The sequence below is a fragment of the Ranitomeya variabilis genome, chromosome 3 (genome assembly GCF_051348905.1).
Source record: "Ranitomeya variabilis isolate aRanVar5 chromosome 3, aRanVar5.hap1, whole genome shotgun sequence".
Classification (NCBI taxonomy): Eukaryota; Metazoa; Chordata; class Amphibia; order Anura; family Dendrobatidae; genus Ranitomeya; species Ranitomeya variabilis.
The window spans coordinates 322,165,691-322,181,555 of record NC_135234.1 but is presented as its reverse complement, the minus strand read 5'-3'; the positions used below and the strand labels follow the sequence as shown (position 1 = coordinate 322,181,555).

The following is a 15,865-nucleotide window of genomic DNA, read 5'->3' as shown; positions in this document are numbered from 1 at the left end:
CCAACCATGAGGATAGGGGGGAAGAATATTAGATTGGTTTATTAGAAAGAAGGTTTGTTGACCAAAGAACGTGATAGAGGTTTCTGACCCGTATTTGACTTCCAGGAAGAGTAGCAATGCCGTTGCTCCAGTCCAGAGCATTCATCAGGTCAAAGTCTGAAGCAGATCCCCGAGACATCTCCTATTACCTGAAGGAAGACACATCGGTTACATAAACTGTAGCATACAAAGCTCCCACTCACAAAAACGGTGGCATGCATTTGGCAATATCATGAATAATACAGCTGCCAGAATTTACAGAGAATAGCCACAGAAGAAGGAAAGCTGACTGTAGGAAATCAAAAGTTAAAGAACTTTCCAAAAAAACTGTAATTCTGTAATTACACTTATTTTTCTATTCAGCTTTTTTATTTCTCATTGACAATTTTAATTATCCAGATATTTTACACAGATTCTTGAAAGTTGAATTTTCTTTTGTTTTACACATCTCATTCCAGTCCCTACATGGAGTAAGGTTTCCGGATGAGTTATTCATTTAGTGTATTTTTGTGCCTTTTTACAGGGTTTGCGACAGTTAAAGACAAAAATGAATAGTATGAGCGGTTTTGAGTAATTTGGCACAAATTACAAGACAAAAAAAAGTTACTTAAAATAAATCACAATTGATGAATCGGGCCAAAAGTTTTTGACGAGTCTTAAGATTTGGAGGTGGACTTGGATAGGTTACACTCAGTTTCTGCTCCAAAACTTGAAAATTTCAAGTGTGCACAAAGCCTAAATCAATTGCATTTTGTAGAAATTGTTAGTAGACGTCACCCCAAAGTCTCTGTTCATATCAGTGCAAATATTTCCGTCATTCTAGTCCGTTTTAGAGACACAATAAAACATAAGGGCAGCATTGCACCCCTGGCATGCAGGCATATGCTTTCCATCATGTTGTCCAGCATTTTTCTGGAACAGATAGAACACTTTGGTAACACTGGTGAAATCTGCCATGGAGACTCCTAAGTAAATGTTAAAGGGGTTGTCCCTTCAGAACAAGATATCACCTAACCACAGCTTTCCTCCAGAGATCCTGCAGAGAAGACGGCCACCCTCCAGAGATCCTGCAGAGAAGACGGCCACCCTCCAGAGATCCTGCAGAGAAGACGGCCACCCTCCAGAGATCCTGCAGAGAAGACGGCCACCCTCCAGAGATCCTGCAGAGAAGACGGCCACCCTCCAGAGATCCTGCAGAGAAGACGGCCACCCTCCAGAGATCCTGCAGAGAAGACGGCCACCCTCCAGAGATCCTGTAGAGAAAACGGCCACCCTCCAGAGAAGACGGCCACCCTCCAGAGATCCTGCAGAGAAGACGGGCACCCTCCAGAGATCCTGCAGAGAAGACGGCCACCCTCCAGAGATCCTGCAGAGAAGACGGCCACCCTCCAGAGATCCTTTAGAGAAGACGGCTACCCTCCACAGATCCTGCAGAGAGGACGACCACCCTCCCCAGATCCTGCAGAGAAGACGGCCACCCTCCACAGATCCTTTAGAGAAGACGGCCAACCCTCCACAGATCCTGCAGAGATGACGACCACCCTCCCCAGATCCTGCAGAGAAGACGGCCACCCTCCACAGATCCTGCAGAGAAGACGGCCACCCTCCACAGATCCTGCAGAGAAGACGGCCACCCTCCCCAGATCCTGTAGAGAAGACGGCCACCCTCCACAGATCCTGTAGAGAAGACGGCCACCCTCCACAGATCCTGTAGAGAAGACGGCCACCCTCCACAGATCCTGCAGAGAAGACGGCCACCCTCCACAGATCCTGTAGAGAAGACGGCCACCCTCCACAGATCCTGTAGAGAAGACGGCCACCCTCCACAGATCCTGTAGAGAAGACAGCCACCCTCCACAGATCCTGCAGAGAAGACGGCCACCCTCCACAGATCCTGCAGAGAAGACGGCCACCCTCCACAGATCCTGCAGAGAAGACGGCCACCCTCCACAGATCCTGTAGAGAAGACGGCCACCTTCCACAGATCCTGTAGAGAAGACGGCCACCCTCCACAGATCCTGTAGAGAAGACGGCCACCCTCCACAGATCCTGTACTGTAATATAACTGCAGTACCCACATGCGGCCACTAGAGCGCGCTCACTCCCTCAGGTGAGAGGATGGCCGGAGTTCCTAGTCACCCCGTACCAGACCACTCCATAATTGCTGCACACCCAGAAGCCGCACAGGTCTCATGCTGTATCATACTTGCAGGAGGACCAGCGCTCATTGCACACAGAATACCATGCCCGCCACTCTGTCACTACGCCGGGCGCCAGCTCCGCTTTCCTGCACAAATCAGTCATTTGCTAGGAGAAAAACTCCTAACCTGCCGCCTGCACCCGCCAGGTAGCACTCTCATAGTCAGTGACTGCAAAACTAAACTCCCGATTCACTTTTCACGCATCACTCCTCACCACTCCTCTGTCCCAGAGCCGCCTCTTCCACCATAAGATGGCGTCAGGGGGTTGTCCTCGCTCCTCACCAGCGCCCCGCCTACCCGACTTATCTCCAAGGCAACCGCTCCGGAGCCGTGTGTTACCGATGTGCCGGGGCCGGGCGCCTTGTAGCCACTGCCAGTGAACGTGGCTGGTGGTCGGCGCTGGCCACGGCAGGCACACTACTACCCACGGCAGGCACACACAGCTAACCACGGGAGGCACACTACTACCCACGGCAGGCACACACAGCTACCCACGGCAGGCACACGGCTACCCACGGCAGGCACACACAGCTAACCACGGCAGGCACACACGGCTAACCACGGCAGGCACACTACTACCCACGGCAGGCACACACAGCTACCCACGGCAGGCACACACGGCTAACCACGGGAGGCACACTACTACCCACGGCAGGCACACACAGCTACCCACGGCAGGCACACGGCTACCCACGGCAGGCACACACGGCTAACCACGGGAGGCACACTACTACCCACGGCAGGCACACACAGCTAACCACGGGAGGCACACTACTACCCACGGCAGGCACACACAGCTACCCACGGCAGGCACACACGGCTAACCACGGGAGGCACACTACTACCCACGGCAGGCACACACAGCTAACCACGGCAGGCACACACGGCTAACCACGGCAGGCACACTACTACCCACGGCAGGCACACGGCTACCCACGGCAGGCACACACGGCTAACCACGGGAGGCACACTACTACCCACGGCAGGCACACACAGCTACCCACGGCAGGCACACGGCTACCCACGGCAGGCACACACGGCTAACCACGGGAGGCACACTACTACCCACGGCAGGCACACACAGCTACCCACGACAGGCACACGGCTACCCACGGCAGGCACACACGGCTAACCACGGGAGGCACACTACTACCCACGGCAGGCACACACAGCTAACCACGGCAGGCACACACGGCTACCTACGGCAGGCACACACGGCTAACCACGGCAGGCACACAGCTACCCACGGCAGGCACATACGCACATACAGCTAATCACGGCAGACATATACAGCTAACCACAGCAGGCACACGCAGCTAACCATGACAAGCACATAGAGCTAACCATGGGAGGCATACCCAGCTAACCACGGCAGGCACACGCAGCTAGCCACAGCAGGGACATACAGCTAACTACGGCAGGCATATACAGCTAATTACGGCAGGTACATACAGATAACCATGGCAGGCATATAGCACATCCACGTAGTGTATAGCACAGCCACGTAGTATATAACAGCCCACGTTGCATATAGCACAGCCACGTAGCATATAGCACAGCCACGTAGCATATAATACAGCCCACATAGTATATAGCACAGCCCACGTAGCATATAACACAGCCCAAGTAGTATATAGCACAGCCATGTAGCATATAACAGCCCACATAGTATATAGCACAGCCCACATAGTATATAGCACAGCCCACGTCGTATATAACACAGCCCACGTAGTATAAGCACAGCCACGTACTATATAGCACAGCCACGTAGTATATAACAGCCCACATAGCATATAGCACAGCCACATAGTATATAACACAGCCCACGTAGTATATAGCACAGCCCACGTATCATATAACAGCCCACGTAGTATATAGCACAGCCATGTAGTATATAGCACAGCCACGTAGCATATAACAGCCCACGTAGCATATAGCACAGCCAGGTAGCATATAGTACAGCCCATGTAGTATATAGCACAGCCCACGTAGCATATAACACAGCCCATGGAGTATATAGCACAGCCATTTAGCATATAACAGCCACGTCATATATAACACAGCCCACATAGTATATAGCACAGCCACGTAGTATATAGCACAGCCACGTAGCATATAGCACAGCCACATAGTATATAACAGCCCACATAGCATATAGCACAGCCGCATAGCATATAACAGCCCACATAGCATATAGCACGGCCACGTAGCATATAACAGCCCACGTAGTATATAGCACAGCCCACATAGCATATAACAGCCCACGTAGCATATAGCACGGCCACGTAGCATATAACAGCCCACGTAGTATATAGCACAGCCCACATAGCATATAACAGCCCACGTAGTATATAGCAAAGCCACGTAGTATATAATACAGCCACGTAGCACATAACAGCCCACGTAGTATATAGCACAGCCCATGTAGTATATAGCACAGCCCACGTAGCATATAACAGCTCACGTAGTATATAGCACAGCCACATAGTATATAGCACAGCCACGTAGTATATAACAGCCCACTTACCATATAGCAGGGCCCACGCAGTATATAGCACAGCCCACATAGCATATAACAGCCCACGTAGTATATAGCACAGCCACATAGTATATAACAGCCCACGTAGCATATAGCACAGCCGCATAGCATATAACAGCCCACATAGCATATAGCACGGCCACGTAGCATATAACACAGCCCACGTAGTATATAGCACAGCCCACATAGCATATAACAGCCCACGTAGTATATAGCAAAGCCACGTAGTATATAATACAGCCACGTAGCACATAACACAGCCCACGTAGTATATAGCACAGCCCATGTAGTATATAGCACAGCCCACGCATCATATAACACAGCCCACGTAGTATATAGCACAGCCATGTAGTATATAGCAGCCACGTAGTATATAGCACAGCCACGTAGTATATAACACAGCCACGTAGTATATAACAGCCACGTAGTATATAGCACAGCCACGAAGTATATAGCACAGCCACGTAGCATATAGCACAGCCACGTAGTATATAACAGCCCACTTACCATATAGCAGGGCCTACGCAGTATATAGCACAGCCCACATAGCATATAACAGCCCACGTAGTATATAGCAAAGCCACATAGTATATAGCACAGCCACGTAGCACATAACAGCCCACGTAGTATATAGCACAGCCCATGTATATAGCACAGCTCACTGTTATGATCCCAATGGCAGGGGACCTCAAAGATTACAGCAAAGTCTGCAAAACATAAATACCAGCTCATAGGGAAGTGGTAACTAGGCTGACCATATACCTGATCCTAGCGCAAACACTAACAGCAGCCGGGGAACGTGCCTACGTTGATTCTAGACGTCTCGCGCCAGCCGGAGAACTAACTACCCCTATCAGGGAAAATAAGACCTCTCTTGCCTCCAGAGAAAAGACCCCAAAGTAATACAAGCCCCCAACAAATAATAACGGTGAGGTAAGAAGAAAAGACAAACGTAAGAATGAACTAGATTTAGCAAAGAGAGGCCCACTGACTAATAGCAGAATATAGTAAGAAGACTTATATGGTCAGCAAAAAACCCTGCAAAATATCCACGCTGAATATCCAAGAACCCCCAAACCGACTGACGGTGTGGGGGGAGAATATCAGCCCCCCTAGAGCTTCCAGCAATAACAGGAATCACATATTGTACAAGCTGGACAAAAAAATATGAACAATGCAAATGATCAAGAGTACGAAAGCAGAACTTAGCTTATCTTGCAAAGAACCAGGACCTGAAGACAGGAGCAAACAGAAGTGAACTGATTACAACGATGCCAGGCACTGGACTGAGAATCCAGGAAGTTTAAATAGCAACACCCCAGGCCTAACGAAGCAGGTGAGCACCAACCTGGTAAAAGACAATCCAAGTGCCAAATCACTAGTGACCACAAGAGGGAGCCAAAAAGTATAGTTCACAACAGCTCACGTAGAATATAACAGCTCACGTAGTATATAGCACAGCCACGGCGTATATAGCACAGCCACGTAGCATATAACAGCCCACGTAGCATATAACACAGCCCACGTAGTATATAGCACAGCCATGTAGTATATAGCAGCCACATAGTATATAGCACAGCCCAGCTAGTATATAGCACAGCCACGTAGTATATAGCAGACACGTAGTATATAGCACAGCCACGTAGCATATAGCACAGCCACGTAGTATGTAACAGCCCACTTACCATATAGCAGGGCCCACGCAGTATATAGCACAGCCCACATAGCATATAACAGCCCACGTAGTATATAGCAAAGCCACGTAGTATATAGCACAGCCACGTAGCACATAACACAGCCCACATAGTATATAGCACAGCCCATGTATATAGCACAGCTCACGTAGCATATAACAGCTCACATAGTATATAGCACAGCCACGTAGTATATAGCACAGCCACGGCGTATATAGCACAGCCACATAGTATATAGCACAGTCATGTAGCATATAACAGCCCACGTAGCATATAACACAGCCCACATAGTATATAGCACAGCCATGTAGTATATAGCAGCCACATAGTATATAGCACAGCCCACTGTCATGAATCCCCAATGGCTAGGGATAGCACAGGACAAGCAAAGTATAACAAAATATCGGACGAGCTCTAGGGTGATGGAACCTGGGCTGACCGCTGCCCTATGCCTGACAAACGCAACTAGAGATAGCCAGGGAGCGTGCCTACGTTGGTTCTAGACGCCACGCACCAGCCTAAGAGCTAACTAGTACTGCAGAGAAAACAAGACCTCACTTGCCTCCAGAGGAATTAACCCCAAAGGTATAGTTGCCCCCCACATGTATTGACGGTGAAATGAGAGGAAGGCACACACATAGAGATGATGTATATAGCTTTAGCAAATAGAGGCCCGCTGAAAACTAGAAAGCAGAATGATACAAAAGGGGACTGAGCGGTCAGCAAAAAACCCTAATCCAAAAAAAACCATCCTGAGATTACAAGAACCCATGTGCCAACTCATGGCACATGGGGAGAACCTCAGTCCACTAGAGCAACCAGCTAGCATAGAGACATTCTAAGCAAGCTGGACCAAAAAACCAAACAACTGAAAATCAGCACTTAGCTTATCCTGAAAGATCTGGGAGCAGGTAGGCAGGAACCAAACAGAGCACATCTGAACACATTGATAGCCGGCAAGGGAAATGACAGAAAGGCCAGGTAAAATAGGAAACACCCAGCCTCTGATGGACAGGTGGAAACCAAAGGCCGCAACCCACCAAAGTCACCCAGTACCAGCAGTAACCACCAGAGGGAGCCCACCAACAGAATCCACAACAGTACCCCCCCCTTGAGGAGGGGTCACCGAACCCTCACGAGAACCCCCAGGGCGATCAGGGTGAGCACTATGGAAGGCGCGGACCAAATTGGTCGCGTGAACATCGGAGGCGACCACCCAGGAATTATCCTCCTGACCATAACCCTTCCACTTAACCAAATACTGGAGTTTGCGTCTGGAAACACGAGAATCCAAGATCTTTTCAACAACGTACTCCAATTCTCCCTCCACCAGCACCGGAGCAGGAGGCTCGACCAAAGGAACAACGGGCACCTCATACCTCCGCAACAACGACCGATGGAACACATTATGAATAGCAAACGATGCTGGGAGATCCAAACGAAAAGATACAGGGTTAAGAATCTCCGAGATCCTATAAGGACTGATGAACCGAGGCTTGAACTTAGGAGAAGAGACCTTCATAGGGACAAAACGAGAAGATAACCACACCAAGTCCCCAACAAGAAGTCGGGGACCCACGCGGCGATGGCGATTAGCAAACTGCTGAGTCTTCTCCTGAGATAACTTCAAATTGTCCACCACCTGATTCCAAATCTGATGTAGCCTGTCCACCACCACGTCTACTCCAGGACAATCCGAAGATTCCCCCTGACCAGAGGAAAAACGAGGATGAAACCCCGAATTACAAAAAAAAGGAGAGACCAACGTGGCAGAACTAGCCCGATTATTAAGAGCAAATTCGGCCAGTGGCAAAAAAGCAACCCAGTCATCCTGATCAGCAGAAACAAAACACCTCAAATAAGTTTCCAAGGTCTGATTAGTTCGCTCCGTCTGGCCATTCGTCTGAGGATGGAATGCAGACGAGAAAGACAAATCAATGCCCATCTTGGCACAAAACGTCCGCTAAAATCTAGACACAAACTGGGATCCCCTGTCCGAAACGATATTCTCCGGAATCCCATGCAAACGAACCACGTTCTGAAAAAACAAAGGAACCAACTCAGAGGAGGAGGGTAACTTAGGCAAGGGCACCAAATGAACCATCTTAGAAAAGCGGTCACACACAACCCAGATAACGGACATTTTCTGTGAAACCGGGAGATCAGAAATAAAATCCATGGAAATGTGCGTCCAAGGCCTCTTCGGGATGGGCAAAGATAACAACAACCCACTAGCCCGTGAACAGCAAGGCTTAGCTCGAGCACACACTTCACAAGACTGCACAAAGGTACGCACATCCCTAGACAAGGAAGGCCACCAAAAAGACCTGGCCACCAAATCTCTTGTACCAAATATTCCAGGATGACCAGCCAACACAGAAGAATGGACCTCGGAGATGACTCTACTGGTCCAATCATCCGGAACAAACAGTCTTTCTGGTGGACATCGATCCGGTTTATCCACCTGAAACTCCTGCAATGCGCGTCGCAAGTCTGGGGATACGGCGGACAATATTACCCCATCCCTAAGGATACCAGCAGGCCCAGTGTCTCCAGGAGAATCAGGCACAAAACTCCTGGAAAGAGCATCTGCCTTCACATTCTTTGAACCTGGCAGGTATGAAACCACGAAATTGAAACGAGAAAAAAATAATGACCAACGAGCCTGTCTAGGATTCAAACGCCTGGCAGACTCAAGGTAAATAAGATTCTTGTGATCAGTCAAGACCACCACGCGATGTTTAGCACCCTCAAGCCAATGACGCCACTCCTCAAATGCCCACTTCATGGCCAAAAGCTCCCGATTACCCACATCATAATTGCGCTCGGCGGGCGAGAATTTTCTAGAGAAGAAAGCACATGGCTTCGTCACCGAGCCATTAGAACTTCTCTGTGACAAAACCGCCCCCGCTCCAATCTCGGAAGCATCAACCTCCACCTGAAAAGGAAGTGACACATCTGGTTGACACAACACAGGAGCAGAAGAAAACCGGCGCTTAAGTTCCCGAAAGGCCTCCACGGCCGCAGGAGACCAATCAGCAACATCAGCACCCTTTTTAGTCAAATCAGTCAAAGGTTTAACAATACTGGAAAAATTAGCAATGAACCGACGATAAAAATTAGCAAACCCCAAGAACTTCTGAAGGCTCTTAACAGATGTAGGTTGTGTCCAGTCACAAATAGCCTGAACCTTAACGGGATCCATCTCAATAGTAGAAGGAGAAAAAATGTACCCCAAAAAAGAAATCTTCTGGACTCCGAAGAGACACTTTGAGCCCTTCACAAACAGAGAATTGGCCCGCAAAACCTGAAACACCTTCCTGACCTGTAGAACATGAGACTCCCAGTCATCAGAAAACACCAAAATATCATCCAAATACACAATCATAAACTTATCCAGATATTCACGGAAAATATTGTGCATAAAGGACTGAAAGACTGACGGAGCATTGGAGAGTCCAAAAGGCATTACCAAATACTCAAAATGGCCCTCAGGCGTATTAAATGCGGTTTTCCACTCATCACCCTGTTTTATCCGCACCAGATTATACGCACCACGAAGATCTATTTTAGTGAACCACCTAGCCCCCTTAATGCGAGCAAACAAATCAGTAAATAATGGCAATGGATACTGGTATTTGACTGTAATCTTATTCAGAAGGCGATAATCTATACAAGGCCTCAGGGAACCATCTTTTTTTGCCACGAAAAAAAAACCTGCTCCCAGAGGGGACGAAGATGGACGAATATGTCCCTTTTCCAAGGACTCCTTAATATAATTCCGCATAGCAGTATGCTCTGGCAGTGACAGATTAAATAAACGACCCTTAGGGAACTTACTGCCAGGAATCAATTCTATAGCACAGTCACACTCTCTATGAGGAGGGAGCGAATTGAGCTTAGGCTCCTCAAAAACATCCTTATAATCTGACAAAAACGCAGGGATCTCCGAAGGAGTCGATGAAGCGATAGAAATCGGAGGTGCATCATCATGAACCCCCTGACATCCCCAGCTTAGCACAGACATTGTTTTCCAGTCCAGGACAGGATTATGAGTTTGTAACCATGGCAGACCAAGCACTAGTACATCATGTAAATTATACAGTACAAGGAAGCGAATCACCTCCTGATGAACGGGAGTCATGCGCATGGTCACTTGTGTCCAATACTGCGGTTTATTCACAGCCAATGGTGTAGAATCAGTTCCCTTCAGAGGAATAGGAACTTCCAGAGGCTCTAGACTAAAACCGCAGCGTTTAGCAAATGACCAATCCATAAGACTCAGGGCAGCGCCTGAATCCACATAGGCATCGACGGAAATGGAAGACAGTGAAAAAATCAGAGTCACAGACAAAATGAACTTAGACTGCAGAGTATCAATGGCAAAAGATTTATCAACCCTTTTTGTGCGTTTAGAGCATGCTGATATAACATGAGCTGAATCACCACAATAAAAACACAAACCATTTTTCCGCCTATAATTTTGCCGTTCACTTCTGGACTGAATTCTATCACATTGCATAGTCTCAGGTGCCTGTTCAGAAGACACCGCCAACTGGTGCACGGGTTTGCGCTCCCGTAAACGCCGATCAATCTGAATGGCCATAGCCATAGACTCATTCAGACCTGTAGGCGCAGGGAACCCCACCATAATATCCTTAATGGCCTCAGAAAGACCATTTCTGAAGTTTGCAGCCAGGGCGCACTCATTCCACTGAGTAAGCACCGACCATTTCCGAAATTTCTGACAATATATTTCCGCTTCATCATGCCCCTGAGAGAGGGCTAATAAAGCCTTTTCAGCCTGAATCTCTAGGTTAGGTTCCTCATAGAGCAATCCCAATGCCAGAAAAAACGCATCCACACTGAGCAACGCAGGATCCCCTGGTGCCAATGCAAATGCCCAATTCTGAGGGTCGCCCCGTAGGAACGATATAACAATCTTGACCTGTTGAGCAGGGTCTCCAGAGGAGCGAGATTTCAAAGAGAGAAACAATTTACAATTGTTCCTGAAATTCAGGAAGGTAGATCTATCTCCAGAAAAAAACTCTGGAATAGGAATTCTAGGTTCAGACATGGGAGTGTGAACAACGAAATCCTGTATGTTTTGAACCTTTGCCGCGAGATTACTCAGGCTGGAAGCCAAACTCTGGACATCCATGTTAAACAGCTAAGATCAGAGCCATTCAAGGGTTAAGAGGAGGTAAGAAGCAGCTAGACAGCAATTAAGGGCTAGGCAGCAAAACTCTGAAGGAAAAAAAAAAAAAAAATTTTCCTTGAACACTTCTTTTCCTCCTGCTTCAGCCCAAACAATTAACACTTTGTGGGCCGGCTATACTGTCATGAATCCCCAATGGCTAGGGATAGCACAGGACAAGCAAAGTATAACAAATATCGGACGAGCTCTAGGGTGATGGAACCTGGGCTGACCGCTGCCCTACGCCTGACAAACGCAACTAGAGATAGCCAGGGAGCGTGCCTACGTTGGTTCTAGACGCCACGCACCAGCCTAAGAGCTAACTAGTACTGCAGAGAAAACAAGACCTCACTTGCCTCCAGAGGAATTAACCCCAAAGGTATAGTTGCCCCCCACATGTATTGACGGTGAAATGAGAGGAAGGCACACACATAGAGATGATGTATATAGCTTTAGCAAATAGAGGCCCGCTGAAAACTAGAAAGCAGAATGATACAAAAGGGGACTGAGCGGTCAGCAAAAAACCCTAATCAAAAAAACCATCCTGAGATTACAAGAACCCATGTGCCAACTCATGGCACATGGGGAGAACCTCAGTCCACTAGAGCAACCAGCTAGCATAGAGACATTCTAAGCAAGCTGGACCAAAAACCAAACAACTGAAAATCAGCACTTAGCTTATCCTGAAAGATCTGGGAGCAGGTAGGCAGGAACCAAACAGAGCACATCTGAACACATTGATAGCCGGCAAGGGAAATGACAGAAAGGCCAGGTAAAATAGGAAACACCCAGCCTCTGATGGACAGGTGGAAACCAAAGGCCGCAACCCACCAAAGTCACCCAGTACCAGCAGTAACCACCAGAGGGAGCCCACCAACAGAATCCACAACAGTGGGCCATATAAAGCCTATTAATTTTTTTGCTTGATTTGGGTTCTAAAATCTACCTGAAAAAAAATCACTACATCAATCAGTGGGAGAAAAATATTGGCCTCAGGGCTTGTGTGCCACTCCTGACTCCTGTGTGTGCCATCTCTCACTCAGTGGGCCATATAAAGCCTATTAATTTTTTTGCTTGATTTGGGTTCTAAAATCTACCTGAAAAAAAATCACTACATCAATCAGTGGGAGAAAAATATTGGCCTCAGGGCTTGTGTGCCACTCCTGACTCCTGTGTGTGCCATCTCTCACTCAGTGGGCCATAGAAAGCCTTTTTTTTTTATTATTATTATTTAGTTTCTAAATTGTCCCTGAAAAAATCATTTTATCTTATTTAATTTCTAAAGTCTCCCTGAAAAAAAAAAAAAAAATAGGTGGGAGATTAATATTGACATTTGTGCTTGAGTGACAGTCCTGCGTGTGTGGCATCTCTGTGATTTGGTGCCATAGAAAACAGAGTGTGTAACATTGGGCCTGATTTTCCTTGTGGTCTCACCAACCTGTAAAGGGATATTGAAATCATACTGAAGTTATAGCTCACCATGTAAGTTGTTTGACAGCAACAAATAAAGTTACTTTGGTTAAGTTTTTAAAACAATGAGGAAGTCTTGTGCAAGAGGTCGTGGCCGTGGGCGTTCATTGTCAGCTGGTAATGATGGTAGTGGTAGTGGAGCATCAGGTGGTCGTGGGGATAAAAATATTCCACCTAAGTCTGGAGCTGTGGAGCCAGGTTCGTTGTCTGGCTACACAAGGCCTCGAACGCTCTCTTTTCTGGGAGTAGGAAAACCGCTTTTAAAGCCGGAGCAGCAACAGCAAGTTTTGGCTTACCTTGCAGACTCAGCCTCTAGCTCTTTTGCCTCCTCTTCTGAAACTGGTAAATGTAAAAACAGCGCGTCGCTTGTGGATGTTCACGGTCAGGGACAAGTCGCTTCCTTGTCCTCTTCAGCAAAAACAACAACAAGAGAGAAGGATGCAGCAGGCGACACAACGGGTTACTCCATGGAGCTCTTTACACATACCGTCCCTGGCTTAGAAAGTGAAACACTTAACAGGCCATGCGCATTACAAGTAGATTCTGACATGGAGTGCACTGATGCACAGCCACAGCCAGAGTACTATGCTGCTCCTTTGACTCAGACCACAACATTGCCCTCTCAGGGTACTGATCCACAATCAGACCCTGATGAGACTATGTTGCCCCGCCACGAACGCTATACCACCGACCGACACGGTGACACAGACGAAGTTGCACACGAGCTCGAAGAGGAGGTAATAGATGACCCAGTTGTTGATCCCGATTGGCAGCCATTGGGGGAACAGGGTGCAGGCGGCAGTAGTTCAGAAGCGGAGGTGGAGGAGGGGCCGCAGCAGGCATCAACATCGCAACAGGTTCCATCTGCCGGTCCCGTATCTGGGCCAAAACGCGTGTCAAAGCCAAAACCTGTTGGAGGACAGCGTGGCCATCCGGTTAAAGCTCAGTCTGCAATCCCTGAAAAGGGATCCGATGCTAGGAAGGCAAAGTCATCTGTCAAAAATGTTCAACTAGCTTAAGCAGAGGTCAGAATCTGAAAAGTCTCAATACAACTAGTTGCATGCATAGACACTTAACCACCATGCATTTTCAAGCCTGGACTAACTACCAAACGTCCCTTAAGGTTGTAGCACCCTCGGCCAATGAAGCTAGTCAGCAACGCAACATCCCTTCCGTCACTGTAAGGCCACCATTTTCCGCACCACCGGCAGTATCTGTGCAGGTTTCTTTGCCAGCCAAAAGCAGTCAGGGTCAGGGAATCACCAGTTTTGTAGGAGGAAATATTGCATCTAGGGCACCGGCGGAAACAATACCGTCTCCAACCGTCTCTCAGTCTGCCATGTACACCGGCACACCCGAAAGTTCCACGATCTCCAGCTCTCCAGTCCAGCTCACCCTACATGAGACTCTGGTTAGAAAAAGGAAGTACTTATCCTCGCATCCGCGTACACAGGGTTTTAACGCCCACATAGCTAGACTAATCTCGTTAGAGATGATGCCCTACCGTTTAGTTGAAAGCGAAGCTTTCAAAGCCCTGATGGAGTACGCTGAACGACGATACGAGCTACCCAGTCGACACTTTTTTTCCAGAAAAGCCATCCCAGCCCTGTACCAGCATGTTAAACAGCGCATCGTCCATGCACTCAGGCAATCTGTGAGTACAAAGGTGCACCTGACTACAGATGCATGGACCAGTAGGCATGGCCAGGGACATTATGTGTCCATCACGGCACACTGGGTGAATGTGGTGGATGCAGGGTCCACAGGGGACATCAATTTCGGGACAGTTGTGCCTAGCCCACGGTCTAGGAAACAGTTGGCTGTAGGCGTTCGCACCCCCTCCTCCTCCTCCTCGTCCTCCTGCAGAAGCGACAGCTCTTCCACAGACCGCAGTCGGCCAACCACTCCATCGGCAGATGACACTGTTGCACACCAGTTGTCCCATTATGGGCCAGCTACTGGCAAGCGTCAGCAGGCTGTATTGGCTATGAAGTGTTTGGGCGACAACAGACACACCACGGAAGTTCTGTCCGAGTTCTTGCAACAAGAAACGCAGTCGTGGCTGGGCACAGTAGATCTTGAGGCAGGCAAGGTAGTGAGTGATAACGGAAGGAATTTCATGGCTGCCATCTCCCTTTCCCAACTGAAACACATTCCTTGCCTGGCTCACACCTTAAACCTGGTGGTGCAGTGCTTATTGAAAACTTATCCTGGGTTCTCCGACCTGCTCCTCAAAGTGCGTGGACTTTGCTCACATATCCGACGTTCGCCTGTACACTCCAGCCGTATGCAGACCTATCAGCGGTCTTTGAACCTTCCCCAGCATCGCCTAATCATAGACCTTGCAACAAGGTGGAACTCAACACTGCACATGCTTCAGAGACTGTGCCAACAGAGGCGGGCTGTTATGTTTTTGTGGGAGGATACACATACACGGGCAGGCAGTAGGATGGCAGACATGGAGTTGTCTGGTGTGCAGTGGTCGAAGATACAAGACATGTGTCAAGTCCTTCAGTGTTTTGAGGAATGCACACGGCTGGTTAGTGCAGACAACGCCATAATAAGCATGAGCATCCCCCTAATGTGTCTGCTGATGCAAAGTTTGACGCACATAAAGGATCAGGCGTCTGCACCAGAGGAAGAGGAAAGCCTTGATGACAGTCAGCCATTGTCTGGTCAGGGCAGTGTACAGGACGAGGTAGCGGGCGAAGAGGAGGTGGAGGAC

At 48.5% G+C, this 15,865-nt stretch overlaps 1 protein-coding gene across 7 annotated transcripts in view; it reads right to left on the bottom strand.

The window, feature by feature from the left end:
• Nucleotides 1-2,568, bottom strand: part of LOC143815936 (lethal(3)malignant brain tumor-like protein 4) — a 190,489-nt gene extending 187,921 nt beyond the window's left edge. For 2 of the 7 annotated variants that reach the window (XM_077295732.1, XM_077295738.1), the window contains exons 1-2: nt 2,455-2,568; nt 89-188 (exon numbers count right to left, since the gene is read on the bottom strand). In XM_077295732.1, the coding sequence (XP_077151847.1) occupies nt 89-178 (90 nt within the window). In that variant the 5' untranslated portion in view covers nt 179-188; nt 2,455-2,568. The other 5 variants (XM_077295734.1, XM_077295739.1, XM_077295736.1 and 2 more) reach the window with 4 other exon arrangements.
• Between the last annotated feature and the right edge of the window lie 13,297 nt (nt 2,569-15,865).